The 27,218-nt window shown below is 31.1% G+C and overlaps 4 protein-coding genes across 4 annotated transcripts in view; 1 reads left to right on the top strand and 3 right to left on the bottom strand.

The window, feature by feature from the left end:
* LOC128176081 (alpha-mannosidase 2-like) overlaps positions 1-27,218 on the top strand; it is a 51,778-nt gene that overhangs the window by 15,615 nt on the left and 8,945 nt on the right. The gene's annotated exons all lie outside the window — the stretch shown is intronic.
* LOC128176078 (uncharacterized protein PF3D7_1120000-like) lies at positions 210-8,563 on the bottom strand. Its single transcript, XM_052842139.1, has 16 exons — positions 8,241-8,563; positions 8,080-8,124; positions 7,853-7,924; positions 7,597-7,650; positions 7,389-7,445; positions 7,141-7,182; positions 6,946-6,996; positions 6,779-6,823; positions 6,588-6,641; positions 5,976-6,038; positions 5,789-5,851; positions 5,588-5,650; positions 4,050-4,112; positions 895-987; positions 601-693; positions 210-481 (listed from the first exon to the last, which is right to left on the bottom strand). Exons 1-16 carry the CDS (start codon positions 8,283-8,285, stop codon positions 413-415), a joined length of 972 nt encoding a protein of 323 aa, XP_052698099.1. The 5' UTR covers positions 8,286-8,563; the 3' UTR covers positions 210-412.
* LOC128176079 (uncharacterized protein PF3D7_1120000-like) lies at positions 10,987-19,143 on the bottom strand. Its single transcript, XM_052842140.1, has 16 exons — positions 18,821-19,143; positions 18,660-18,704; positions 18,433-18,504; positions 18,177-18,230; positions 17,969-18,025; positions 17,721-17,762; positions 17,526-17,576; positions 17,359-17,403; positions 17,168-17,221; positions 16,556-16,618; positions 16,369-16,431; positions 16,168-16,230; positions 11,866-11,928; positions 11,466-11,558; positions 11,172-11,264; positions 10,987-11,055 (listed from the first exon to the last, which is right to left on the bottom strand). Exons 1-16 carry the CDS (start codon positions 18,863-18,865, stop codon positions 10,987-10,989), a joined length of 972 nt encoding a protein of 323 aa, XP_052698100.1. The 5' UTR covers positions 18,866-19,143.
* On the bottom strand, positions 21,568-25,540 carry LOC128176080 (uncharacterized protein PF3D7_1120000-like). Its single transcript, XM_052842141.1, has 16 exons — positions 25,110-25,540; positions 24,949-24,993; positions 24,722-24,793; positions 24,466-24,519; positions 24,258-24,314; positions 24,010-24,051; positions 23,815-23,865; positions 23,648-23,692; positions 23,457-23,510; positions 22,985-23,047; positions 22,805-22,867; positions 22,598-22,660; positions 22,447-22,509; positions 22,047-22,139; positions 21,753-21,845; positions 21,568-21,636 (listed from the first exon to the last, which is right to left on the bottom strand). Exons 1-16 carry the CDS (start codon positions 25,152-25,154, stop codon positions 21,568-21,570), a joined length of 972 nt encoding a protein of 323 aa, XP_052698101.1. The 5' UTR covers positions 25,155-25,540.

The raw sequence follows: 27,218 nt of genomic DNA, 5'->3' as shown, positions 1-27,218 counted from the left end.
AAAGTTGTTACAAGGTAATCATTGCAAGTTTTGATTTTTTTTTGTCTACCCAAAGTGCTGAATTCATTGTAGAATAAATTTTCGACTCCCCCCCCCCCCCCCCCCTTCCATTAGCTCAATGAGAATGAAAAAAAAATCTCATAAGTGACATATGAATATCAAACATATTTATTAAAATCAATTAAAGTAATTTATTTCATCTTAATTGGCACTAAATACATGTATTAAATAAATGATGTCAACATTACTGTAACTTGTAAAAACAATTTATCAACAGCACAAATTTATAAATATACACAGATGTCAACATTACTGTAACTTCTTAAAAAAATTTAAACAACAGCACATTCAAATTTATAAATTTTTGAAAAGAGGAGATTTTTTCTTCAGCCATTAACACAGATTGGGTCATCTATTTTCTTCCAAAGAACTTTTTGAGCCAGTTTCTCAAACCTCGTCTACTGGTTGGATTTGTGTTGGCCTGTAATAGCAAATGAGAAATAACTGAAGTGAAAATCATCAATACAATTTTAATACAACAAAGTTTTCAATAATAAGTAATTTCATAACATCTGAACATCAATTTCCATTGGGATGTACCTTTGAGAGAGGTGCCACTGATTGGCAGCTGTCATATTTAGGTTCGATTGAAGCTCCTTCATTTTTCGGTTTCATCTGTGGCTCACACAGAGGCTAAGGAGAGTCATGAATAGGAAAAAGTATTAATGATTTTAGGCAATTCAACAAAAGCACTATGTTTAAAAATCATCTTTTAAAACTCTTTTACCATTGCTACATCAATGAAAAATGAATGAATACAAGATGAAGTGGAAATGAAAAAGTTATAGTTCAATTAAATTATTAGTTTACATGAATGCGCATTTTAAAACATACCATTGGAGGACAGACAAATGTGTCGATGTTAAAAAGAAATAACTTTCTTGGTACAAAGCATTCATTTTCATCCTGTTTCTTTCTGTGGTAACTCTGTAAACAGAAAAACATTTTTTTTATTATGTTGATAATCAAATTGCAATTTAAAAAATCAGAATTAAATCAAAGCTCATACCCCATTCCCATGTAATTAAGCCTTTATAAAAAATACCATTTGCCATATTGCATTATTCTTAATCATAATATGTTAATTTGCCGTATGAAGGACCAGTACGGTCCAGTTACAGTAAGGGGTTAATGCTACAAAATCAATATTGAAATATAGTGAAAGAGGTATGTATTTCATATACTGATTAAGATGGGGATAACCTATTATAATAGAAATTATACTGACCATCAACTCGTGCTGGCAAGCCCTTTTCAAATTGAAGAGCCTTTCTCGTTATTTGATTTTTTTCTATCAAAAAGTTAAAAAATTAACATCAAATAAAAGGTCAAATGTATAGTAAACATATTTGTTTATTATATATATATATAAAATACTAACCATCAACTCGTGATGCAACTCTTCTCTCCGTCGGGAAATCTCCTTTTTTTCTTCCATTTTTGTCTTTTAAAAGATAAGTATATAATCTTATAAAAATTTACAGTAGAATTCAGCCCAGGAGTTACAGACGTGCAGCAACTTAAAATTGAGATACAAAGTGTCTATATAAACATGCACTTATTTCTTACATCACATACTCACCATCAACTCTCTCAGATATATCTCTTTAATCTGTTGAAGTATCTCTTTTTCTTCAAACTTTGTCTATCAAAAGATATTGAAATAAATACATGAAACTTTTTTAACAACACTTTTTATTTTGAGATAATTTTCATTTCATTTTCATTTTCAAAAAAAAATTCCAAAGTATCAAAATGCATGTACTAACCAACAACTCCTGCTGGTAGGTTTCTTTAACATGTCTAAGCTTTTCTCTTTCCTTGATTTCATTATTAAAAAAGAATATACTTTGATGTAACGTCTTTTATTAATTGTCGATAATGAAATTAATTTTAAAAATCTTAGGTATGATAGTCTTGACCCAAGACATAGTAACATGAGGGAAGTAGAGCAGTAGGTCTTATCACTTAGTGGACAATTATACAAGCTCACTGTGATTGTTTCAACTATTATACAGTCAAACTTCGCACTAGATGGGACTGTTTAAAAACTTCGAAATATCCATCTTCCCTTGCCAAGTGTCTTTGATCCGCACCGCTTTTCAGGAACGTTTGTGAGAAGCAGTGCGGATTGGAAACCCTTGGCTAGCGAAGATGCATAATATCCATGTATTTGAGATATCAAGGGTAAAATAGTTTTTAAAAAAGTGGTAGGGACTTACAAATCACTTCGACATATCCATTGTATTTGAGATGTCAAAGTTCTAAATATCGAAGTTCAACTGTAGTTATTAAAACTATTGGCCAGGGGGAAACAGCCCACAAAGCTTTTATATTAAACAATGTACCGAGGTAGTCACTTGTGCATACTCACAATCAGTTCTACCCCATTCCCATGTAATTAAGCCTTTATAAAAAATACCATTTGCCATATTGCATTATTCTTAATCATGATATGTTAATTTGCCATATGAAAGACCAGTACGGCCCAGTCACAGTAAGGGGTTAATGCTTTAAAATCAATATTGAAATATAGTGAAAGAGGTATGTATTTCATATACTGATTAAGATGGGGATAACCTATTATAATAGAAATTATACTGACCATCAACTCGTGCTGGCAAGCCCTTTTCAAATTGAAGAGCCTTTCTCGTTCTTTGATTTTTTTCTATCAAAAAGTTAAAAAATTAACATCAAATAAAAGGTCAAATATTGTATAGTAAACATATTTGTTTATTATATATATATATATAAAATACTAACCATCAACTCGTGATGCAACTCTTCTCTCCGTCGGGAAATCTCCTTTTTTTCTTCCATTTTTGTCTTTTAAAAGATAAGTATATAATCTTATAAAAATTTACAGTAGAATTCAGCCCAGGAGTTACAGACGTGCAGCAACTTAAAATTGAGATACAAAGTGTCTATATAAACATGCACTTATTTCTTACATCACATACTCACCATCAACTCTCTCAGATATATCTCTTTAATCTGTTGAAGTTTCTCTTTTTCTTCAAACTTTGTCTATCAAAAGATATTGAAATAAATACATGAAACTTTTTTAACAACACTTTTTATTTTGAGATAATTTTCATTTCATTTTCATTTTCAAAAAAAAATTCCAAAGTATCAAAATGCATGTACTAACCAACAACTCCTGCTGGTAGGTTTCTTTAACATGTCTAAGCTTTTCTCTTTCCTTGATTTCATTCTGTAAAAAGAATATACTTTGATGTAACGTCTTTTATTAATTGTCGATAATGAAATTAATTTTAAAAATCTTAAGTATAATAGTCTTGACCCAAGACATAGTAACATGAGGGAAGTAGAGCAGTAGGTCTTATCACTTAGTGGACAATTATACAAGCTCACTGTGATTGTTTCAACTATTATACAGTCAAACTTCGCACTAGATGGGACTGTTTAAAAACTTCGAAATATCCATCTTCCCTTGCCAAGTGTCTTTGATCCGCACCGCTTTTCAGGAACGTTTGTGAGAAGCAGTGCGGATTGGAAACCCTTGGCTAGCGAAGATGCATAATATCCATGTATTTGAGATATCAAGGGTAAAATAGTTTTTAAAAAAGTGGTAGGGACTTACAAATCACTTCGACATATCCATTGTATTTGAGATGTCAAAGTTCTAAATATCGAAGTTCAACTGTAGTTATTAAAACTATTGGCCAGGGGGAAACAGCCCACAAAGCTTTTATATTAAACAATGTACCGGGGTAGTCACTTGTGCATACTCACAATCAGTTCTACCCCATTCCCATGTAATTAAGCCTTTATAAAAAATACCATTTGCCATATTGCATTATTTTTAATCATGATATGTTAATTTGCCATATGAAAGACCAGTACGGCCCAGTCACAGTAAGGGGTTAATGCTTTAAAATCAATATTGAAATATAGTGAAAGGGGTATATGTATATCATACACTGATTAAGACGGGGATATCCTATTATAATAGAAATTATACTGACCATCAACTCGTGCTGGCAAGCCCTTTTCAAATTGCAGAGCCTCTCTCGTTCTTTGAATTTTTTCTATCAAAAAGTTAAAAAATTAACATCAAATAAAAGGTCAAATATTGTATAGTAAACATATTTGTTTATTATATATATATATAAAATACTAACCATCAACTCGTGATGCAACTCTTCTCTCCGTCGGGAAATCTCCTTTTTTTCTTCCATTTTTGTCTTTTAAAAGATAAGTATATAATCTTATAAAAATTTACAGTAGAATTCAGCCCAGGAGTTACAGACGTGCAGCAACTTAAAATTGAGATACAAAGTGTCTATATAAACATGCACTTATTTCTTACATCACATACTCACCATCAACTCTCTCAGATATATCTCTTTAATCTGTTGAAGTTTCTCTTTTTCTTCAAACTTTGTCTATCAAAAGATATTGAAATAAATACATGAAACTTTTTTAACAACACTTTTTATTTTGAGATAATTTTCATTTCATTTTCATTTTCAAAAAAAAATTCCAAAGTATCAAAATGCATGTACTAACCAACAACTCCTGCTGGTAGGTTTCTTTAACATGTCTAAGCTTTTCTCTTTCCTTGATTTCATTCTGTAAAAAGAATATACTTTGATGTAACGTCTTTTATTAATTGTCGATAATGAAATTAATTTTAAAAATCTTAAGTATAATAGTCTTGACCCAAGACATAGTAACATGAGGGAAGTAGAGCAGTAGGTCTTATCACTTAGTGGACAATTATACAAGCTCACTGTGATTGTTTCAACTATTATACAGTCAAACTTCGCACTAGATGGGACTGTTTAAAAACTTCGAAATATCCATCTTCCCTTGTCAAGTGTCTTTGATCCGCACCGCTTTTCAGGAACGTTTGTGAGAAGCAGTGCGGATTGGAAACCCTTGGCTAGCGAAGATGCATAATATCCATGTATTTGAGATATCAAGGGTAAAATAGTTTTAAAAAAAGTGGTAGGGACTTACAAATCACTTCGACATATCCATTGTATTTGAGATGTCAAAGTTCTAAATATCGAAGTTCAACTGTAGTTATTAAAACTATTGGCCAGGGGGAAACAGCCCACAAAGCTTTTATATTAAACAATGTACCGGGGTAGTCACTTGTGCATACTCACAATCAGTTCTACCCCATTCCCATGTAATTAAGCCTTTATAAAAAATACCATTTGCCTTATTGCATTATTCTTAATCATGATATGTTAATTTGCCGTATGAAAGACCAGTACGGTCCAGTTACAGTAAGGGGTTAATGCTACAAAATCAATATTGAAATATAGTGAAAGAGGTATGTATTTCATATACTGATTAAGATGGGGATAACCTATTATAATAGAAATTATACTGACCATCAACTCGTGCTGGCAAGCCCTTTTCAAATTGAAGAGCCTTTCTCGTTCTTTGATTTTTTTCTATCAAAAAGTTAAAAAATTAACATCAAATAAAAGGTCAAATATTGTATAGTAAACATATTTGTTTATTATATATATATATATAAAATACTAACCATCAACTCGTGATGCAACTCTTCTCTCCGTCGGGAAATCTCCTTTTTTTCTTCCATTTTTGTCTTTTAAAAGATAAGTATATAATCTTATAAAAATTTACAGTAGAATTCAGCCCAGGAGTTACAGACGTGCAGCAACTTAAAATTGAGATACAAAGTGTCTATATAAACATGCACTTATTTCTTACATCACATACTCACCATCAACTCTCTCAGATATATCTCTTTAATCTGTTGAAGTTTCTCTTTTTCTTCAAACTTTGTCTATCAAAAGATATTGAAATAAATACATGAAACTTTTTTAACAACACTTTTTATTTTGAGATAATTTTCATTTCATTTTCATTTTCAAAAAAAAATTCCAAAGTATCAAAATGCATGTACTAACCAACAACTCCTGCTGGTAGGTTTCTTTAACATGTCTAAGCTTTTCTCTTTCCTTGATTTCATTCTTAAAAAAGAATATACTTTGATGTAACGTCTTTTATTAATTGTCGATAATGAAATTAATTTTAAAAATCTTAAGTATAATAGTCTTGACCCAAGACATAGTAACATGAGGGAAGTAGAGCAGTAGGTCTTATCACTTAGTGGACAATTATACAAGCTCACTGTGATTGTTTCAACTATTATACAGTCAAACTTCGCACTAGATGGGACTGTTTAATAACTTCGAAATATCCGTCTTTCCTTGCCAAGTGTCTTTGATCCGCACCGCTTCTCACGAACGTTTGTGAGAAGTAGTGCGGATTGAAAACCCTTGGCTAGTGAAGATGCAAAATATCCAGGTATTTGAGATATCAAGGGTAAAATAATTAAAAAAAAAGTGGTTGGGACTTACAAATCACTTCGACATATCCATTGTATTTGAGATGTCAAAGTTCTACATATCGAAGTTCAACTGCAGTTATTAAAACTATTGGCCAGGGGGAAACAGCCCACAAAGCTTTTATATTAAACAATATACCGGCGTAGTCACTTTGTGCATACTAGTACTCACAATCAGTTCTTCTTGGAGTTTTTGGAGGTTTATCTTAAGTCCCTCTACTTTGTCCTAAAAATCAGAATTAATGTTGAAACCAACTACTAGTATTTTATGAAAACATGACATATTTAAGCAGATCCAATATGCAATATATTACCATCTATTTATAAAATGTGTTAAAGAAATTAATCTAAATAAATTCTCACCATCATTTTTCTGGCCATCTCAGGATTTCGAAACCTTCTCTCAGTCTGCAAAGATGTATATTTCATTATATAGTGTTACTAGTACTCAGTTACAGAAAAACAATATTTGAAATGATATAAACAAAACAAAAGCTTTAGACAGTTTGTGAGATTGATTGATTTATTACCCATAAGTCCTCATGTATTTGGTTCACCAGCCTCTTTTTGGACTCGGTGTTCTACAAAAAGAAAATAAATGAGGAAAAAGCTATTTTCAGTAAAATCAAATGCATCTTGTAAATACATGCAAAGGGATTCTAATTCATAGCATTATTATTGCCTTATGTTTCCATGTTAATTAAGAATACTGTTTTAATAATTACCCATGCTTCTTGTATCTTTCTTTTTGCGTCCTCGGTCTCTTTCTGTTAATATTCATGTGAAATCGTTACAAATATACACTGATTGTTTTGAATAATTAGAATAATTATGCATTTCACGTTTAACCCCTTAACTGTAATTAAAACTTAATATAGAATGTAGTTTTTGCATGGGATTTGATAGTATGTTTAAAAAAATTTAAAAACCTCGAAACGTACATGTAACTTGTTTAACACACTAAACCCTATACCTGTAACTGTGCGATGGACTCAGTTAGCAGTGTGTCCTCTCTCTGAATAAACTTTGTCTGAAATGAAAATAAACGCAAGCTTTTTCAAGATTTATATATTCCTTTATGGTATATATCGGAGTAATATAATGGTTTAGTAACAAGGCTAAAGGTAAAAAAAGAAAGAAAAAAAGAATGAAATTCCATGAAGAAAAGGGAATTAACTTACTATCAATTCCATCTGAATATTTCGGACAATATTTCGACGCCGTTCGGCACCAATCTGTTAAATAAATTCAAGTCCTCATCATTTTCTGATAACCAATACATATATAAACGTATCATGGATAAACCTTTTTAAAATGATTTCTTTCATCGATGTTTAAAAATTTTAATTTCCTACAATCTAACATATAAAGCAAAGTGTATGAGAAAAAAATCATATCAAGCTCTGATAATAAGTGACTGTAGTTAAAATAAAATACCTCCTGTTTTTCTGCCTCGTACTCTTTCAGAAACAATTGGAAATTGCGAACGATTTCCATCCGAGTTTCTTCCTGTAATAATAAGAATTCTTTGACTGAGGATAAAGTTTTGTTGCAACGTATCGCATAAAATATTAGAAAAAAATTCATGAAGACAGTAATGTAAATTTATATCATGAACAATTGTTTTTAACAAGTACATATTAAGATATCCCGAATTAACATACCATATATCTCAAAGCCTTTTCTATGAGACTAGATCTTTCATCCATCTTTAAAATCAAGAGAAATGAGGGGAAAAAATAAGTATTAATTCTCCAAAATATGTTTCATTTGAACGGGATAAAATTTTCATAACAACAGATAATTTTATCACAATTGTACATACCATGCTGCTCAAAGCTTCATAGCCAAAACACATACGATGATCCATGTTTGTATAATCTAAAAAATTATCAATTTTGAGGTTAATTAGAATTTATTTTTCGCATATTTCATGAAAAGAAACTTCACGATACAAAAACTCATTGATGCAATGAATACCTTGCTACAAAATGTTCCTTACTTTCGCCACTTCTTGCGCTGAGTTTTGTTGATAACAACTGGTCTGACGTCACTTGTTTTGTGACGTCACATGCATTGTCACGTTGTATTTAGAACATATAAGGGATGAACGGAATCCGGCAAAATACCAAATGATATAACAATTATGTATTTAAGGAGTGAATTCAATATTTATTTGTTTTATACGATATAAAATGGTTTGTGGCAGTTTACGCTTTATAAATCGCGGAGCGGTTTATAAAAAAGCGTAAACTGTTTTAAACCATTTTATATCTTATAAAACTAATTAATATTGAATTAATTGCTGATAATTTATTTTTTTACTCTTCATTGTATAAAAATGTCATTTGACCTTTAAAATGACGTAAAAATTGTACAAGATTCAAACGTAACTTCAGGCGTATTGATATGTTTATGACGTTAGTCTTACTATGACGAAGGCAAAATTTTTTATACGATATAAAATAATTTTTTTAGCCAATCAGAAAGGGCGCTACAACCAGAATTAAATTATTCGCATAAAGGATTAAGAAATGAAGATAATACTTTTTCTATTGATCGACGTTTCAAAGAAAAATTGACCGGAAAACTTCATCAATGCGCGTAGCGCATTGATAAAAAAGTTTTCCGCGGTCTTTTTGTCTTTGATACGTCGATCAATAGAAAAATTATCTTCATTTCTTATCATTTAATAAAACATTTTCAAATAAAAAAAATGTGAAGTGTCATTGATCAAAAATGTAAATAATGTAAATGAAGCGGCGCGTATGAATACAAAACAACAACAGCAACAATATTCAAAATGGATGCGCTTTCAGCTGATGCAGAGCTATTGAGCTGAATTTAATGGATTAAACACAAATAGTGAGTTAAACTCTGAACCGGCTGAATTGAAAACGAAAGGAAAATACATGCGATAGTTTGTTATATTATTCACTGCGATGAAAAACTCGTAATAAAACTAGTTTTCATGTGAGATCGCTGGAATATGCAACTGGACATAACCATCCAAGGAAAAGCGATCGTGGACGAAAATAGCTGATATGTCGACAAAGAATAGTATGTCAGTGCCAATTTCGACTTTTTCCTGACAAGTAAAATATTAAAATCGTTAAAAAAAGACAAAAACCGCCAGATATCTCGGACTTCGTGTGTAAGAAATTAATGCCACTGTAATTACAGCTTAATTTAAGTGACCATAAATATTGTACTGCTGTGGTTAAACAAGGAGCTTCCAATTAGTACTTCTTTTTTTTTTTTTTACAAAAAAAAAGCTTTAATTTTTGTGCCGAAGTACTGGCACTTGCAATTGCGCTTAAATTCGCATGCGGACATCTATCGATATTAATGTGGAGTAAAGTACATTATATTTAAAATACTCTTACGGGTTTAGAATTTTAAAATTACACAATATTTAACGAAAAAATACGTTTTAATTTTTTTCAAAAAATCCCAAGCTGGATTCGAACTCATGACTTACAGATTCGTAGTGAACATTCTAATCCACTGCTCTACAATGGTAAGTTACGATTTCGGGAAAGACACTATTTATAAAATTACACTTGATTTTATTGTTTATTTCGATGATAAGTACGTCACAACATGGAGGCGTCACATAACACCTAAAACCGACATTGGTCCTTTACAAAATAATTAAGGTAGTCCGTTCATAACTAAGGCGAAAATAAATTTATTAAAATCAATTAAAGTAATTTATTTTTTAGCCGGGCTCTGCTGAAAGCAAGAGTCCTGGCTATAGGCAGGCAAATCGCCAATGTTACTGTAAATAGCACAACTTCGAAAGTAGACAAAAAACCAAACAGCGTCAAGGTAAAGCTTCCGCTATACCAAATAGTTACACAAAGAGCCACGTTTTGTCAAAAGTGTTGGCATTTTGTTTCTTTTTTTTAAATTTCGAATGAATTGTCTATCTTTTTTAGTTTTCTTATTAATAACGTGTTTTTAAAACATTACTATGCATTTTGGACACATACAATGCGCATGAATTTCCATGAACTACTTTGCTGCGCGATGAAGAAATGGGGATTGAATATAAAATGCTTGTTGCAAAATTCAAGGCAGCAACTGTTGAACTTTTTAACTTCTACTAGACAGACATATTTTATTGTTTATAGCCGCTTACAAAATTTGGTCGCTCTCTGACGCTTTGCCGACATTAAAAGCATGAGAGAGAGAGAGAGAGAGAGAGAGAGAGAGAGAGAGAGAGAGAGAGAGAGATTTTCAGTCTTTACTACACACTATGCATAAAGACACACCAAAAGAGCCCGGCTTTCAGTACTTCAGTACTTTGATATCTTAAATGGCACTAAATACATGTATTAAATAAATGTTCTAAAAACAATTAATCAACGGCAAAAATTTATAAATACACACAGATGTCAACATTACAGTAAGTTCTAAAAACAATTTAATCAACAGCACAAATTTATAAGTATACACAGATATCAACATTACTGGAAGTTCTAAAAACAATTTAGTCAACAGCACAGATTTAAAAATTTTGGAAAAGAGGAGACTTTTTCTTCAGCCATTAACACGGATTGGGTCATCTATTTTCTTCCAAAGAACTTTTTGAGCCAGTTTCTCAAACCTCGTCTACTAGTTGGATTTGCGTTGGCCTGTAAAAGCATATGAAAAATAACTAAAGTGAAAATCATCAATACAATTTTAATAAAACAAAGTTTTCAAAAATAAGTAATTTCATATATGAGCATCAATTTCCTTTGGGATGTACCTTTGAGAGAGATACCACAGATTGACAGGTGTCATATTTAGGTTCGATAGAAGATCCTTCATATTTCGGTTTCATCTGTGGCTCACATTGAGGCTAAGGAGAGTCATGAATAGGAAAATGTATTAATGATTTTAGGCAATTCAACAAAAGCACTATGTTTAAAAATCATCTTTTAAAACTCTTTTACCATTGCTACATCAATGAAAAATGAATGAATAAAAGATGAAGTAGAAATGAAAAAGTTATAGTTCAATTAAATAATTAGTTTACATGAATGCGCATTTGAAAACATACCATTGGAGGACAGACGAATGTGTCAATGTTAAAAAGAAATAACTTTCTTGGTACAAAGCATTCATTTTCAGCCTGTTTCTTTCTGTGGTAACTCTGTAAACAGAAAAACACATTTTTTTTATTATGTTGATAATCAAATTGCAAATTAAAAAAAATCCAAATTAGATCAAAGCTCATACCCCATACCCATGTAATTAAGCCTTTATAAAAAATACCATTTGCCATATTGCATTATTCTTAATCATGATATGTTAATTTGCCATATGAAAGACCAGTACGGCCCAGTCACAGTAAGGGGTTAATGCTTTAAAATCAATATTGAAATATAGTGAAAGGGGTATATGTATATCATACACTGATTAAGATGGGGATAACCTATTATAATAGAAATTATACTGACCATCAACTCGTGCTGGCAAGCCCTTTTCAAATTGAAGAGCCTTTCTCGTTCTTTGATTTTTTTCTATCAAAAAGTTAAAAAATTAACATCAAATAAAAGGTCAAATATTGTATAGTAAACATATTTGTTTATTATATATATATATAAAATACTAACCATCAACTCGTGATGCAACTCTTCTCTCCGTCGGGAAATCTCCTTTTTTTCTTCCATTTTTGTCTTTTAAAAGATAAGTATATAATCTTATAAAAATTTACAGTAGAATTCAGCCCAGGAGTTACAGACGTGCAGCAACTTAAAATTGAGATACAAAGTGTCTATATAAACATGCACTTATTTCTTACATCACATACTCACCATCAACTCTCTCAGATATATCTCTTTAATCTGTTGAAGTATCTCTTTTTCTTCAAACTTTGTCTATCAAAAGATATTGAAATAAATACATGAAACTTTTTTAACAACACTTTTTATTTTGAGATAATTTTCATTTCATTTTCATTTTCAAAAAAAAATTCCAAAGTATCAAAATGCATGTACTAACCAACAACTCCTGCTGGTAGGTTTCTTTAACATGTCTAAGCTTTTCTCTTTCCTTGATTTCATTATTAAAAAAGAATATACTTTGATGTAACGTCTTTTATTAATTGTCGATAATGAAATTAATTTTAAAAATCTTAAGTATGATAGTCTTGACCCAAGACATAGTAACATGAGGGAAGTAGAGCAGTAGGTCTTATCACTTAGTGGACAATTATACAAGCTCACTGTGATTGTTTCAACTATTATACAGTCAAACTTCGCACTAGATGGGACTGTTTAAAAACTTCGAAATATCCATCTTCCCTTGCCAAGTGTCTTTGATCCGCACCGCTTTTCAGGAACGTTTGTGAGAAGCAGTGCGGATTGGAAACCCTTGGCTAGCGAAGATGCATAATATCCATGTATTTGAGATATCAAGGGTAAAATAGTTTTTAAAAAAGTGGTAGGGACTTACAAATCACTTCGACATATCCATTGTATTTGAGATGTCAAAGTTCTAAATATCGAAGTTCAACTGTAGTTATTAAAACTATTGGCCAGGGGGAAACAGCCCACAAAGCTTTTATATTAAACAATGTACCGAGGTAGTCACTTGTGCATACTCACAATCAGTTCTACCCCATTCCCATGTAATTAAGCCTTTATAAAAAATACCATTTGCCATATTGCATTATTCTTAATCATGATATGTTAATTTGCCATATGAAAGACCAGTACGGCCCAGTCACAGTAAGGGGTTAATGCTTTAAAATCAATATTGAAATATAGTGAAAGAGGTATGTATTTCATATACTGATTAAGATGGGGATAACCTATTATAATAGAAATTATACTGACCATCAACTCGTGCTGGCAAGCCCTTTTCAAATTGAAGAGCCTTTCTCGTTCTTTGATTTTTTTCCATCAAAAAGTTAAAAAATTAACATCAAATAAAAGGTCAAATATTGTATAGTAAACATATTTGTTTATTATATATATATATATAAAATACTAACCATCAACTCGTGATGCAACTCTTCTCTCCGTCGGGAAATCTCCTTTTTTTCTTCCATTTTTGTCTTTTAAAAGATAAGTATATAATCTTATAAAAATTTACAGTAGAATTCAGCCCAGGAGTTACAGACGTGCAGCAACTTAAAATTGAGATACAAAGTGTCTATATAAACATGCACTTATTTCTTACATCACATACTCACCATCAACTCTCTCAGATATATCTCTTTAATCTGTTGAAGTTTCTCTTTTTCTTCAAACTTTGTCTATCAAAAGATATTGAAATAAATACATGAAACTTTTTTAACAACACTTTTTATTTTGAGATAATTTTCATTTCATTTTCATTTTCAAAAAAAAATTCCAAAGTATCAAAATGCATGTACTAACCAACAACTCCTGCTGGTAGGTTTCTTTAACATGTCTAAGCTTTTCTCTTTCCTTGATTTCATTCTGTAAAAAGAATATACTTTGATGTAACGTCTTTTATTAATTGTCGATAATGAAATTAATTTTAAAAATCTTAAGTATAATAGTCTTGACCCAAGACATAGTAACATGAGGGAAGTAGAGCAGTATGTCTTATCACTTAGTGGACAATTATACAAGCTCACTGTGATTGTTTCAACTATTATACAGTCAAACTTCGCACTAGATGGGACTGTTTAAAAACTTCGAAATATCCATCTTCCCTTGCCAAGTGTCTTTGATCCGCACCGCTTTTCAGGAACGTTTGTGAGAAGCAGTGCGGATTGGAAACCCTTGGCTAGCGAAGATGCATAATATCCATGTATTTGAGATATCAAGGGTAAAATAGTTTTTAAAAAAGTGGTAGGGACTTACAAATCACTTCGACATATCCATTGTATTTGAGATGTCAAAGTTCTAAATATCGAAGTTCAACTGTAGTTATTAAAACTATTGGCCAGGGGGAAACAGCCCACAAAGCTTTTATATTAAACAATGTACCGGGGTAGTCACTTGTGCATACTCACAATCAGTTCTACCCCATTCCCATGTAATTAAGCCTTTATAAAAAATACCATTTGCCATATTGCATTATTCTTAATCATGATATGTTAATTTGCCGTATGAAAGACCAGTACGGTCCAGTTACAGTAAGGGGTTAATGCTACAAAATCAATATTGAAATATAGTGAAAGAGGTATGTATTTCATATACTGATTAAGATGGGGATAACCTATTATAATAGAAATTATACTGACCATCAACTCGTGCTGGCAAGCCCTTTTCAAATTGAAGAGCCTTTCTCGTTCTTTGATTTTTTTCCATCAAAAAGTTAAAAAATTAACATCAAATAAAAGGTCAAATATTGTATAGTAAACATATTTGTTTATTATATATATATATATAAAATACTAACCATCAACTCGTGATGCAACTCTTCTCTCCGTCGGGAAATCTCCTTTTTTTCTTCCATTTTTGTCTTTTAAAAGATAAGTATATAATCTTATAAAAATTTACAGTAGAATTCAGCCCAGGAGTTACAGACGTGCAGCAACTTAAAATTGAGATACAAAGTGTCTATATAAACATGCACTTATTTCTTACATCACATACTCACCATCAACTCTCTCAGATATATCTCTTTAATCTGTTGAAGTTTCTCTTTTTCTTCAAACTTTGTCTATCAAAAGATATTGAAATAAATACATGAAACTTTTTTAACAACACTTTTTATTTTGAGATAATTTTCATTTCATTTTCATTTTCAAAAAAAAATTCCAAAGTATCAAAATGCATGTACTAACCAACAACTCCTGCTGGTAGGTTTCTTTAACATGTCTAAGCTTTTCTCTTTCCTTGATTTCATTCTGTAAAAAGAATATACTTTGATGTAACGTCTTTTATTAATTGTCGATAATGAAATTAATTTTAAAAATCTTAAGTATAATAGTCTTGACCCAAGACATAGTAACATGAGGGAAGTAGAGCAGTATGTCTTATCACTTAGTGGACAATTATACAAGCTCACTGTGATTGTTTCAACTATTATACAGTCAAACTTCGCACTAGATGGGACTGTTTAAAAACTTCGAAATATCCATCTTCCCTTGCCAAGTGTCTTTGATCCGCACCGCTTTTCAGGAACGTTTGTGAGAAGCAGTGCGGATTGGAAACCCTTGGCTAGCGAAGATGCATAATATCCATGTATTTGAGATATCAAGGGTAAAATAGTTTTTAAAAAAGTGGTAGGGACTTACAAATCACTTCGACATATCCATTGTATTTGAGATGTCAAAGTTCTAAATATCGAAGTTCAACTGTAGTTATTAAAACTATTGGCCAGGGGGAAACAGCCCACAAAGCTTTTATATTAAACAATGTACCGGGGTAGTCACTTGTGCATACTCACAATCAGTTCTACCCCATTCCCATGTAATTAAGCCTTTATAAAAAATACCATTTGCCATATTGCATTATTCTTAATCATGATATGTTAATTTGCCGTATGAAAGACCAGTACGGTCCAGTTACAGTAAGGGGTTAATGCTACAAAATCAATATTGAAATATAGTGAAAGAGGTATGTATTTCATATACTGATTAAGATGGGGATAACCTATTATAATAGAAATTATACTGACCATCAACTCGTGCTGGCAAGCCCTTTTCAAATTGAAGAGCCTTTCTCGTTCTTTGATTTTTTTCCATCAAAAAGTTAAAAAATTAACATCAAATAAAAGGTCAAATATTGTATAGTAAACATATTTGTTTATTATATATATATATATAAAATACTAACCATCAACTCGTGATGCAACTCTTCTCTCCGTCGGGAAATCTCCTTTTTTTCTTCCATTTTTGTCTTTTAAAAGATAAGTATATAATCTTATAAAAATTTACAGTAGAATTCAGCCCAGGAGTTACAGACGTGCAGCAACTTAAAATTGAGATACAAAGTGTCTATATAAACATGCACTTATTTCTTACATCACATACTCACCATCAACTCTCTCAGATATATCTCTTTAATCTGTTGAAGTTTCTCTTTTTCTTCAAACTTTGTCTATCAAAAGATATTGAAATAAATACATGAAACTTTTTTAACAACACTTTTTATTTTGAGATAATTTTCATTTCATTTTCATTTTCAAAAAAAAATTCCAAAGTATCAAAATGCATGTACTAACCAACAACTCCTGCTGGTAGGTTTCTTTAACATGTCTAAGCTTTTCTCTTTCCTTGATTTCATTCTTAAAAAAGAATATACTTTGATGTAACGTCTTTTATTAATTGTCGATAATGAAATTAATTTTAAAAATCTTAAGTATAATAGTCTTGACCCAAGACATAGTAACATGAGGGAAGTAGAGCAGTAGGTCTTATCACTTAGTGGACAATTATACAAGCTCACTGTGATTGTTTCAACTATTATACAGTCAAACTTCGCACTAGATGGGACTGTTTAATAACTTCGAAATATCCGTCTTTCCTTGCCAAGTGTCTTTGATCCGCACCGCTTCTCACGAACGTTTGTGAGAAGTAGTGCGGATTGAAAACCCTTGGCTAGTGAAGATGCAAAATATCCAGGTATTTGAGATATCAAGGGTAAAATAATTAAAAAAAAAGTGGTTGGGACTTACAAATCACTTCGACATATCCATTGTATTTGAGATGTCAAAGTTCTACATATCGAAGTTCAACTGCAGTTATTAAAACTATTGGCCAGGGGGAAACAGCCCACAAAGCTTTTATATTAAACAATGTACCGGCGTAGTCACTTTGTGCATACTAGTACTCACAATCAGTTCTTCTTGGAGTTTTTGGAGGTTTATCTTAAGTCCCTCTACTTTGTCCTAAAAATCAGAATTAATGTTGAAACCAACTACTAGTATTTTATGAAAACATGACATATTTAAGCAGATCCAATATGCAATATATTACCATCTATTTATAAAATGTGTTAAAGAAATTAATCTAAATAAATTCTCACCATCATTTTTCTGGCCATCTCAGGATTTCGAAACCTTCTCTCAGTCTGCAAAGATGTATATTTCATTATATAGTGTTACTAGTACTCAGTTACAGAAAAACAATATTTGAAATGATATAAACAAAACAAAAGCTTTAGACAGTTTGTGAGATTGATTGATTTATTACCCATAAGTCCTCATGTATTTGGTTCACCAGCCTCTTTTTGGACTCGGTGTTCTACAAAAAGAAAATAAATGAGGAAAAAGCTATTTTCAGTAAAATCAAATGCATCTTGTAAATACATGCAAAGGGATTCTAATTCATAGCATTATTATTGCCTTATGTTTCCATGTTAATTAAGAATACTGTTTTAATAATTACCCATGCTTCTTGTATCTTTCTTTTTGCGTCCTCGGTCTCTTTCTGTTAATATTCATGTGAAATCGTTACAAATATACACTGATTGTTTTGAATAATTAGAATAATTATGCATTTCACGTTTAACCCCTTAACTGTAATTAAAACTTAATATAGAATGTAGTTTTTGCATGGGATTTGATAGTATGTTTAAAAAAATTTAAAAACCTCGAAACGTACATGTAACTTGTTTAACACACTAAACCCTATACCTGTAACTGTGCGATGGACTCAGTTAGCAGTGTGTCCTCTCTCTGAATAAACTTTGTCTGAAATGAAAATAAACGCAAGCTTTTTCAAGATTTATATATTCCTTTATGGTATATATCGGAGTAATATAATGGTTTAGTAACAAGGCTAAAGGTAAAAAAAGAAAGAAAAAAAGAATGAAATTCCATGAAGAAAAGGGAATTAACTTACTATCAATTCCATCTGAATATTTCGGACAATATTTCGACGCCGTTCGGCACCAATCTGTTAAATAAATTCAAGTCCTCATCATTTTCTGATAACCAATACATATATAAACGTATCATGGATAAACCTTTTTAAAATGATTTCTTTCATCGATGTTTAAAAATTTTAATTTCCTACAATCTAACATATAAAGCAAAGTGTATGAGAAAAAAATCATATCAAGCTCTGATAATAAGTGACTGTAGTTAAAATAAAATACCTCCTGTTTTTCTGCCTCGTACTCTTTCAGAAACAATTGGAAATTGCGAACGATTTCCATCCGAGTTTCTTCCTGTAATAATAAGAATTCTTTGTCTGAGGATAAAGTTTTGTTGCAACGTATCGCATAAAATATTAGAAAAAAATTCATGAAGACAGTAATGTAAATTTATATCATGAACAATTGTTTTTAACAAGTACATATTAAGATATCCCGAATTAACATACCATATATCTCAAAGCCTTTTCTATGAGACTAGATCTTTCATCCATCTTTAAAATCAAGAGAAATGAGGGGAAAAAATAAGTATTAATTCTCCAAAATATGTTTCATTTGAACGGGATAAAATTTTCATAACAACAGATAATTTTATCACAATTGTACATACCATGCTGCTCAAAGCTTCATAGCCAAAACACATACGATGATCCATGTTTGTATAATCTAAAAAATTATCAATTTTGAGGTTAATTAGAATTTATTTTTCGCATATTTCATGAAAAGAAACTTCACGATACAAAAACTCATTGATGCAATGAATACCTTGCTACAAAATGTTCCTTACTTTCGCCACTTCTTGCGCTGAGTTTTGTTGATAACAACTGGTCTGACGTCACTTGTTTTGTGACGTCACATGCATTGTCACGTTGTATTTAGAACATATAAGGGATGAACGGAATCCGGCAAAATACCAAATGATATAACAATTATGTATTTAAGGAGTGAATTCAATATTTATTTGTTTTATACGATATAAAATGGTTTGTGGCAGTTTACGCTTTATAAATCGCGGAGCGGTTTATAAAAAAGCGTAAACTGTTTTAAACCATTTTATATCTTATAAAACTAATTAATATTGAATTAATTGCTGATAATTTATTTTTTTACTCTTCATTGTATAAAAATGTCATTTGACCTTTAAAATGACGTAAAAATTGTACAAGATTCAAACGTAACTTCAGGCGTATTGATATGTTTATGACGTTAGTCTTACTATGACGAAGGCAAAATTTTTTATACGATATAAAATAATTTTTTAGCCAATCAGAAAGGGCGCTACAACCAGAATTAAATTATTCGCATAAAGGATTAAGAAATGAAGATAATACTTTTTCTATTGATCGACGTTTCAAAGAAAAATTGACCGGAAAACTTCATCAATGCGCGTAGCGCATTGATAAAAAAGTTTTCCGCGGTCTTTTTGTCTTTGATACGTCGATCAATAGAAAAATTATTATCTTCATTTCTTATCATTTAATAAAACATTTTCAAATAAAAAAAATGTGAAGTGTCATTGATCAAAAATGTAAATAATGTAAATGAAGCGGCGCGTATGAATACAAAACAACAACAGCAACAATATTCAAAATGGATGCGCTTTCAGCTGATGCAGAGCTATTGAGCTGAATTTAATGGATTAAACACAAATAGTGAGTTAAACTCTGAACCGGCTGAATTGAAAACGAAAGGAAAATACATGCGATAGTTTGTTATATTATTCACTGCGATGAAAAACTCGTAATAAAACTAGTTTTCATGTGAGATCGCTGGAATATGCAACTGGACATAACCATCCAAGGAAAAGCGATCGTGGACGAAAATAGCTGATATGTCGACAAAGAATAGTATGTCAGTGCCAATTTCGACTTTTTCCTGACAAGTAAAATATTAAAATCGTTAAAAAAAGACAAAAACCGCCAGATATCTCGGACTTCGTGTGTAAGAAATTAATGCCACTGTAATTACAGCTTAATTTAAGTGACCATAAATATTGTACTGCTGTGGTTAAACAAGGAGCTTCCAATTAGTACTTCTTTTTTTTTTTTTACAAAAAAAAAGCTTTAATTTTTGTGCCGAAGTACTGGCACTTGCAATTGCGCTTAAATTCGCATGCGGACATCTATCGATATTAATGTGGAGTAAAGTACATTATATTTAAAATACTCTTACGGGTTTAGAATTTTAAAATTACACAATATTTAACGAAAAAATACGTTTTAATTTTTTTCAAAAAATCCCAAGCTGGATTCGAACTCATGACTTACAGATTCGTAGTGAACATTCTAATCCACTGCTCTACAATGGTAAGTTACGATTTCGGGAAAGACACTATTTATAAAATTACACTTGATTTTATTGTTTATTTCGATTATAAGTACGTCACAACATGGAGGCGTCACATAACACCTAAAACCGACATTGGTCCTTTACAAAATAATTAAGGTAGTCCGTTCATAACTAAGGCGAAAATAAATTTATTAAAATCAATTAAAGTAATTTATTTTTTAGCCGGGCTCTGCTGAAAGCAAGAGTCCTGGCTATAGGCAGGCAAATCGCCAATGTTACTGTAAATAGCACAACTTCGAAAGTAGACAAAAAACCAAACAGCGTCAAGGTAAAGCTTCCGCTATACCAAATAGTTACACAAAGAGCCACGTTTTGTCAAAAGTGTTGGCATTTTGTTTCTTTTTTTTAAATTTCGAATGAATTGTCTATCTTTTTTAGTTTTCTTATTAATAACGTGTTTTTAAAACATTACTATGCATTTTGGACACATACAATGCGCATGAATTTCCATGAACTACTTTGCTGCGCGATGAAGAAATGGGGATTGAATATAAAATGCTTGTTGCAAAATTCAAGGCAGCAACTGTTGAACTTTTTAACTTCTACTAGACAGACATATTTTATTGTTTATAGCCGCTTACAAAATTTGGTCGCTCTCTGACGCTTTGCCGACATTAAAAGCATGAGAGAGAGAGAGAGAGAGAGAGAGAGAGAGAGAGAGAGAGAGAGAGAGAGATTTTCAGTCTTTACTACACACTATGCATAAAGACACACCAAAAGAGCCCGGCTTTCAGTACTTCAGTACTTTGATATCTTAAATGGCACTAAATACATGTATTAAATAAATGTTCTAAAAACAATTAATCAACGGCAAAAATTTATAAATACACACAGATGTCAACATTACAGTAAGTTCTAAAAACAATTTAATCAACAGCACAAATTTATAAGTATACACAGATATCAACATTACTGGAAGTTCTAAAAACAATTTAGTCAACAGCACAGATTTAAAAATTTTGGAAAAGAGGAGACTTTTTCTTCAGCCATTAACACGGATTGGGTCATCTATTTTCTTCCAAAGAACTTTTTGAGCCAGTTTCTCAAACCTCGTCTACTAGTTGGATTTGCGTTGGCCTGTAAAAGCATATGAAAAATAACTAAAGTGAAAATCATCAATACAATTTTAATAAAACAAAGTTTTCAAAAATAAGTAATTTCATATATGAGCATCAATTTCCTTTGGGATGTACCTTTGAGAGAGATACCACAGATTGACAGGTGTCATATTTAGGTTCGATAGAAGATCCTTCATATTTCGGTTTCATCTGTGGCTCACATTGAGGCTAAGGAGAGTCATGAATAGGAAAATGTATTAATGATTTTAGGCAATTCAACAAAAGCACTATGTTTAAAAATCATCTTTTAAAACTCTTTTACCATTGCTACATCAATGAAAAATGAATGAATAAAAGATGAAGTAGAAATGAAAAAGTTATAGTTCAATTAAATAATTAGTTTACATGAATGCGCATTTGAAAACATACCATTGGAGGACAGACGAATGTGTCAATGTTAAAAAGAAATAACTTTCTTGGTACAAAGCATTCATTTTCAGCCTGTTTCTTTCTGTGGTAACTCTGTAAACAGAAAAACACATTTTTTTTATTATGTTGATAATCAAATTGCAAATTAAAAAAAATCCAAATTAGATCAAAGCTCATACCCCATACCCATGTAATTAAACCTTTATAAAAAATACCATTTGCCATATTGCATTATTCTTAATCATGATATGTTAATTTGCCATATGAAAGACCAGTACGGCCCAGTCACAGTAAGGGGTTAATGCTTTAAAATCAATATTGAAATATAGTGAAAGGGGTATATGTATATCATACACTGATTAAGATGGGGATAACCTATTATAATAGAAATTATACTGACCATCAACTCGTGCTGGCAAGCCCTTTTCAAATTGCAGAGCCTCTCTCGTTCTATGATTTTTTTCTATCAAAAAGTTAAAAAATTAACATCAAATAAAAGGTCAAATTTATAGTAAACATATTTGTTTATTATACATTTATATAATACTAACCATCAACTCGTGATGCAACTTTTCTCTCCGTCGAGAAATCTCCTTTTTTTCTTCCATTTTTGTCTTTTAAAAGATAAGTATATAATCTTATAAAAATTTACAGTAGAATTCAGCCCAGGAGCTACAGACAAGTGGCAACTTAAAATTGAGATACATAGTGTCTTTATGAAACATGCAATTATTTCTTATAGAACATCAAATACTCACCATCAATTCTCTCAGGAATTTATCTTTCACTTGTTGAAGTTTCTCTTTTTCTTTAAACTTTGTCTGTCAAAAGATATTGAAATAAATACATGAAACTTTTTTAACAACACTTTTTATTTTGAGATAATTTTCATTTCATTTTCAAAAGAAATTCCAAAGTATCAAAATGCATGTACTTACCAACAACTCCAACTGGTAGGTTTCTTTAACATGTCTAAGCTTTTCTCTTTCCTTGACTTCATTCTGTCAAAAGAATATACTTTGATGTAACGTCTTTTATTAATTGACAATAATAAAATTAATTTTAAAATTTTTAAGTATAATAGATTTTGCACTAGATGGGACTGTTTAAAAACTTCGAAATATCCATCTTCTCTTGCCAAGTGTCTTTGATCCGCACCGCTTCTCACGAACGTTTGTGAGAAGCAGTGCAGATTGGAAACCCTTGGCTAGCAAAGATGCATAATATCCATTGTATATCTATTGTATTTGAGATGTCAAAGTTCGAGATATCGAAGTTCAACTGTTGTCACAGACAGATTCTGTGTCAGACACAGTAGTTATTAAAACTATTGGCCAGGGGGAAACGACCCACAAAGCTTTTATATTAAACAATGTACCGGGGTAGTCACTTGTGCATACTAGTACTCACAATCAGTTCTTCTTGGAGTTTTTGGAGGTTTATCTTAAGTCCCTCTACTTTGTCCTAAAAATCAGAATTAATGTTGAAACCAACTACTAGTATTTTATGAAAACATGACATATTTAAGCAGATCCAATATGCAATATATTACCATCTATTTATAAAATGTGTTAAAGAAATTAATCTAAATAAATTCTCACCATCATTTTTCTGGCCATCTCAGGATTTCGAAACCTTTTCTCAGTCTGCAAAGATGTATATTTCATTATATCATGTTACTAGTACTCAGTTACAGAAAAACAATATTTGAAATGATATAAACAAAACAAAAGCTTTAGACAGTTTGTGAGATTGATTGATTTATTACCCATAAGTCCTCATGTATTTGGTTCACCAGCCTCTTTTTGGACTCGGTGTTCTACAAAAAGAAAATAAATGAGGAAAAAGCTATTTTCAGTAAAATCAAATGCATCTTGTAAATACATGCAAAGGGATTCTATTTCATAGCATTATTATTGCCTTATGTTTCCATGTTAATTAAGAATACTGTTTTAATAATTACCCATGCTTCTTGTATCTTTCTTTTTGCGCCCTCGGTCTCTTTCTGTTAATATTCATGTGAAACCGTTACAAATATACACTGATTGTTTTGAATAATTAGAATAATTATGCATTTCACGTTTAACCCCTTAACTGTAATTAAAACTTAATATAGAATGTAGTTTTTGCGTGGGATTTGATAGTATGTTTAAAAAAATTTAAAAACCTCGAAACGTACATGTAACTTGTTTAACACACTAAACCCTATACCTGTAACTGTGCGATGGACTCAGTTAGCAGTGTGTCCTCTCTCTGAATAAACTTTGTCTGAAATGAAAATAAACGCAAGCTTTTTCAAGATTTATATATTCCTTTATGGTATATATCGGAGTAATATAATGGTTTAGTAACAAGGCTAAAGGTAAAAAAAGAAAGAAAAAAAGAATGAAATTCCATGAAGAAAAGGGAATTAACTCACTATCAATTCCATCTGAATATTTCGGACAATATTTCGACGCCGTTCGGCACCAATCTGTTAAATAAATTCAAGTCCTCATCATTTTCTGATAACCAATACATATATAAACGTATCATGGATAAACCTTTTTAAAATGATTTCTTTCATCGATGTTTAAAAATTTTAATTTCCTACAATCTAACATATAAAGCAAAGTGTATGAGAAAAAAATCATATCAAGCTCTGATAATAAGTGACTGTAGTTAAAATAAAATACCTCCTGTTTTTCTGCCTCGTACTCTTTCAGAAACAATTGGAAATTGCGAACGATTTCCATCCGAGTTTCTTCCTGTAATAATAAGAATTCTTTGTCTGAGGATAAAGTTCTGTTGCAACGTATCGCATAAAATATTAGAAAAAAATTCATGAAGACAGTAATGTAAATTTATATCATGAACAATTGTTTTTAACAAGTACATATTAAGATATCCCGAATTAACATACCATATATCTCAAAGCCTTTTCTATGAGACTAGATCTTTCATCCATCTTTAAAATCAAGAGAAATGAGGGGAAAAAATAAGTATTAATTCTCCAAAATATGTTTCATTTGAACGGGATAAAATTTTCATAACAACAGATAATTTTATCACAATTGTACATACCATGCTGCTCAAAGCTTCATAGCCAAAACACATACGATGATCCATGTTTGTATAATCTAAAAAATTATCAATTTTGAGGTTAATTAGAATTTATTTTTCGCATATTTCATGAAAAGAAACTTCACGATACAAAAACTCATTGATGCAATGAATACCTTGCTACAAAATGTTCCTTACTTTCGCCACTTCTTGCGCTGAGTTTTGTTGATAACAACTGGTCTGACGTCACTTGTTTTGTGACGTCACATGCATTGTCACGTTGTATTTAGAACATATAAGGGATGAACGGAATCCGGCAAAATACCAAATGATATAACAATTATGTATTTAAGGAGTGAATTCAATATTTATTTGTTTTATACGATATAAAATGGTTTGTGGCAGTTTACGCTTTATAAATCGCGGAGCGGTTTATAAAAAAGCGTAAACTGTTTTAAACCATTTTATATCTTATAAAACTAATTAATATTGAATTAATTGCTTATAATTTATTTTTTTTACTCTTCATTGTATAAAAATGTCATTTGACCTTTAAAATGACGTAAAAATTGTACAAAATTCAAACGTAACTTCAGGCGTATTGATATGTTTATGACGTTAGTCTTACTATGACGAAGGCAAAATTTTTTATACGATATAAAATAATTTTTTAGCCAATCAGAAAGCGCGTTACAACCAGAATTAAATTATTCGCATAAAGAATTAAGAAATAAAGATAATACTTTTTCTATTGATCGACTTTTCAAAGAAAAATTGACCGGAAAACTTCATCAATGCGCGTAGCGCATTGATAAAAAAGTTTTCCGCGGTCTTTTTGTCTTTGATACGTCGATCAATAGAAAAATTATTATCTTCATTTCTTATCATTTAATAAAACATTTTCAAATAAAAAAAATGTGAAGTGTCATTGATCAAAAATGTAAATAATGTAAATGAAGCGGCGCGTATGAATACAAAACAACAACAGCAACAATATTCAAAATGGATGCGCTTTCAGCTGATGCAGAGCTATTGAGCTGAATTTAATGGATTAAACACAAATAGTGAGTTAAACTCTGAACCGGCTGAATTGAAAACGAAAGGAAAATACATGCGATAGTTTGTTATATTATTCACTGCGATGAAAAACTCGTAATAAAACTAGTTTTCATGTGAGATCGCTGGAATATGCAACTGGACATAACCATCCAAGGAAAAGCGATCGTGGACGAAAATAGCTGATATGTCGACAAAGAATAGTATGTCAGTGCCAATTTCGACTTTTTCCTGACAAGTAAAATATTAAAATCGTTAAAAAAAGACAAAAACCGCCAGATATCTCGGACTTCGTGTGTAAGAAATTAATGCCACTGTAATTACAGCTTAATTTAAGTGACCATAAATATTGTACTGCTGTGGTTAAACAAGGAGCTTCCAATTAGTACTTCTTTTTTTTTTTTTACAAAAAAAAAGCTTTAATTTTTGTGCCGAAGTACTGGCACTTGCAATTGCGCTTAAATTCGCATGCGGACATCTATCGATATTAATGTGGAGTAAAGTACATTATATTTAAAATACTCTTACGGGTTTAGAATTTTAAAATTACACAATATTTAACGAAAAAATACGTTTTAATTTTTTTCAAAAAATCCCAAGCTGGATTCGAACTCATGACTTACAGATTCGTAGTGAACATTCTAATCCACTGCTCTACAATGGTAAGTTACGATTTCGGGAAAGACACTTTTTATAAAATTACACTTGATTTTATTGTTTATTTCGATGATAAGTACGTCACAACATGGAGGCGTCACATAACACCTAAAACCGACATTGGTCCTTTACAAAATAATTAAGGTAGTCCGTTCATAACTAAGGCGAAAATAAATTTATTAAAATCAATTAAAGTAATTTATTTTTTAGCCGGGCTCTGCTGAAAGCAAGAGTCCTGGCTATAGGCAGGCAAATCGCCAATGTTACTGTAAATAGCACAACTTCGAAAGTAGACAAAAAACCAAACAGCGTCAAGGTAAAGCTTCCGCTATACCAAATAGTTACACAAAGAGCCACGTTTTGTCAAAAGTGTTGGCATTTTGTTTCTTTTTTTTAAATTCGAATGAATTGTCTATC

This window comes from Crassostrea angulata, chromosome 3, assembly GCF_025612915.1.
Source record: "Crassostrea angulata isolate pt1a10 chromosome 3, ASM2561291v2, whole genome shotgun sequence".
Lineage (NCBI taxonomy): Eukaryota > Metazoa > Mollusca > Bivalvia > Ostreida > Ostreidae > Magallana > Magallana angulata.
The sequence above is the reverse complement of the archived record's forward strand: the minus strand, read 5'-3'. Positions and strand labels throughout refer to the sequence as shown.